At 33.8% G+C, this 3,238-nt stretch overlaps 1 protein-coding gene across 1 annotated transcript in view; it reads left to right on the plus strand.

Annotated features, from left to right (window-relative positions):
* Positions 1-3,238, plus strand: part of ATAD2B (ATPase family, AAA domain containing 2B) — a 201,009-nt gene that overhangs the window by 51,083 nt on the left and 146,688 nt on the right. The window contains exon 13 of the mRNA XM_012660440.1: positions 1,202-1,376. Coding sequence (XP_012515894.1) covers positions 1,202-1,376 — 175 coding nt within the window. The remainder of the gene's footprint in view (positions 1-1,201; positions 1,377-3,238) is intronic.

The raw sequence follows: 3,238 nt of genomic DNA on the forward strand, positions 1-3,238 counted from the left end.
AATGACAATGAGGAATGAAATTTTATTATTTAGGGTTCAGAGGCTTTGGAACCAAGTGTGCTCTTAAAGTTTACATTTCAGGATTTAGGAGTCAAGCACAAAATGAAATTCTTTATGTAGTCCCTGAATATACAACTGGATTGCCCAAATGGATTTTCCTGAATTAGGCTTCCTACTAGTATGGAGTTTGATGCTATATGTTGTTTAGTTTTTGAAGCACAATTTCATTGAAGTGTTTCTGTGACTTGATGATGGGGTATTTTTGAAATAGGGTGAGCATGATAATTTTATTTTTATGATTATGTCTGATCATGAGATGGCTAGCCACTGAACTGTTATAAAACGCTGGGAAATTATGTTAAAGGAGATTGGGCAGAATAAAATATTCTGAAGGTATACTTATAGACTATTAGATTTAAACTGATAAATGTCTTTTCATAGAGGAGGCACTTTTTTTTTAAAGCTTTTTTTAATTCATCCATAAGAAACAAGAGGAGGCACTTTTTATTCAGATTTGGTTCTAATTTGTTTTCCACTTGTTTAAGGATATGGAAAACCTTATCTTTATACATTCTTGTTTCTTTCTTTTCTTTTCTTTTTTTTTTTTAAGAGACAGGGTCTTGCTCTGTCACCCAGGCTGGAGTACAGTGGTGCTCACTGTACCCCAAATTCCTGGGTTCAAGCGATCCTCCTGCCTCAGCCTGCCAAATAGCTAGGACTACAGACACGTACCACCATGCCCAGCTAATTTTTAAAATTTTTTGTAGAGACAGAATCTTGTTGTTGCCCAGGCTGGTCATAACTCTTGGCCTCAAGTGATCCTCCCGCCTTGACCTCCCAAAGCACTGGGGTTACAGGCATGAGCCAACATGCCTGACCCTCCTTATACATTCTTTTGATTATTTCTGTATGGTATATTCTAAGATGTGACATTTCTGGATCATAGGGAAACACATTTAAAATTTTGGTATATCTTGCCAAATTACTGTGTATTTTAACTATTTCTTGTCTACCAAAGCTTGGTGCTTTGAGGACTGAGCAAAGTGACACTTTGTCTATATGCTGGAAAAAGCTTTATCTCACTGTCTAAGAATATAGTAAGACAAGATTATGTGGGAAGGAGGGATATCCTTTTAAATTAGTTATCAGTGGTGGTGATAACATTAATTTACCTCACTTTTTTGATTCTTTATTCCTCTAGGGGCTGTTTATTTTATGGCCCTCCTGGCACTGGTAAAACCTTGGTTGCCAGAGCATTAGCTAATGAATGCAGTCAAGGAGACAAAAAGGTGGCTTTTTTTATGCGAAAAGGAGCAGATTGTTTGAGCAAATGGGTTGGTGAATCTGAAAGGCAACTGAGGCTTCTTTTTGATCAGGTAAGAGAAATCAGCTAATTGGAAAGTATCTTCTTTAGCATATTTAATATGTTTGATCTGAAAGTACAGATTGTTTTTGAGGAGGCATTATTTTCCAATCCGTATATTAAATTTAGGCTCAGTAATCTGAAATTGTATGCCTTATATTTAATAGCAGTTTTACTAGTACTTTTGAATACTTATGGTCATTCATAAAACATTTATTCAGATGGCTACCAGACATATAATATTGTTAGGTGCTTTTGAGAACCCCAGATATAGCACATATATTGTTAGATTGTAATTCAATTGAAGAGCTAGAACTTGCATAAGTATCTGTTATATATCTGTGCAAGAAATCTCACAAAGCAGTGTTACTCATTTTCATGAGTTGTAAATACAGTACAAGAATTCAGAAATAAGTGAATGCTTTTAAAAGGCAGAGTGAGGTGAGTGAATATCGGGTAGGCTATCTCTATTATTTATATGTAATAGTAACTTTAAAGATATTATTTCATTGGCTGGGTGGGGTGGCTTACACCTGTAATCCCAGCACTTTGGGAGGGTGAGGCAAGAGGATTACTTGAGGCCAGGAGTTGAGACCAGCCTGGGCAACACAGCAAGACCCCGTCTCTACCAAAAAAAATATTTCCTATATCTTATATTTTTCCTGATATAAATTCACTTTTGTTTGAGCTAGTGAAGGAAGCTTTTGATATTTGGCAATGTAATTTTTATTTGATTTTGTCTGAGGAAATTTACATGAAATAGAAAATGCTTTCAACAAGCATTTATTGAACACCCATTACTGAGTTGGTGTGTATGAAAGTCCTTTGCAATTGGTGAAGCACATCAATTAATGTTTTAAAGTTAGTATTAGAAACTGCTTTGTTCTAGGTAATGCGTGTAAAGGAATAGATAAGAATTTTATCTTGAAGTTCAGTGTCTAGTGGCAAGTCAAACATACGCAGTCTGAATGCTTCAAGAGAGTTTAAAAATAACTGAAAAATATAAATATAAAATAACATTGATAGATGAGGGAAGAATTGGCCGGGGAATGCTGGCATGTTGTTCAATGACTTAATTTTACATTTTTTAAACAGTTATACCTTTTAGCCAATTCATGCTGGGGGTAGGCATGTCTCTTGGTTTCATTTAAAATCATGGCATAAACTATATTGTTTCTTTTATCTAAATTTATTTCTTTTTCACAGTTTTTTTTGGTGAGTAGGAGTAGTTAAAATGTATGCTTTCTTTTTTTAAAAAATTACTGATGGTCATGATTGTATTTTTAAATGAAAGATTCTACATTCCTAAATTAAAGACATGCCCTGTGCACTAAATGAAATGAAGGCGATACAGTGTATTGGCTGAGAGTGTGGGCTTTGGTGTCAGAAAAATGTTTGTTTATATCTGGCTTTACCATTAAGTATGTAATTTTAAGTAAATCAAAGCCTTTAATTTTTAGTAGCCTCTTCTGTGTCGTGGGGGAAATAATACCTGTCTCACTAGATTATTGTGAGATTTCACTGAGAGGAAATAAATAAAGTGCTTATCATAGTGACTGGCACATAATAAACTCTACTTCCTTTTTGCAGTTCTGGGAGGTTATAGTTGTAAAAGATAGTTATTTGTTTAATGTATATAAAAATAATTATCAAATCCAATCTCTAATTTTATAATTCTAATTCTTTCATCTTTTTTCTAAATCCACATTTTGTGGTTGAATTAATTATCCTTCATTTCAAATCATTAGAAAACACTGGAAGTTTAATGCATATTGTATCAGGGAGAAATGGAAAATTCATATCTATTCCTTAGTAAGCGGACTTTCCTGTAAACTAAGAATTTGCTTTAAAGTAATTTTGAAACATAAATTATAT

The sequence above is a fragment of the Propithecus coquereli genome, unplaced genomic scaffold, assembly GCF_000956105.1.
Source record: "Propithecus coquereli isolate 6110/MARCELLA unplaced genomic scaffold, Pcoq_1.0 Scaffold668, whole genome shotgun sequence".
Classification (NCBI taxonomy): Eukaryota; Metazoa; Chordata; class Mammalia; order Primates; family Indriidae; genus Propithecus; species Propithecus coquereli.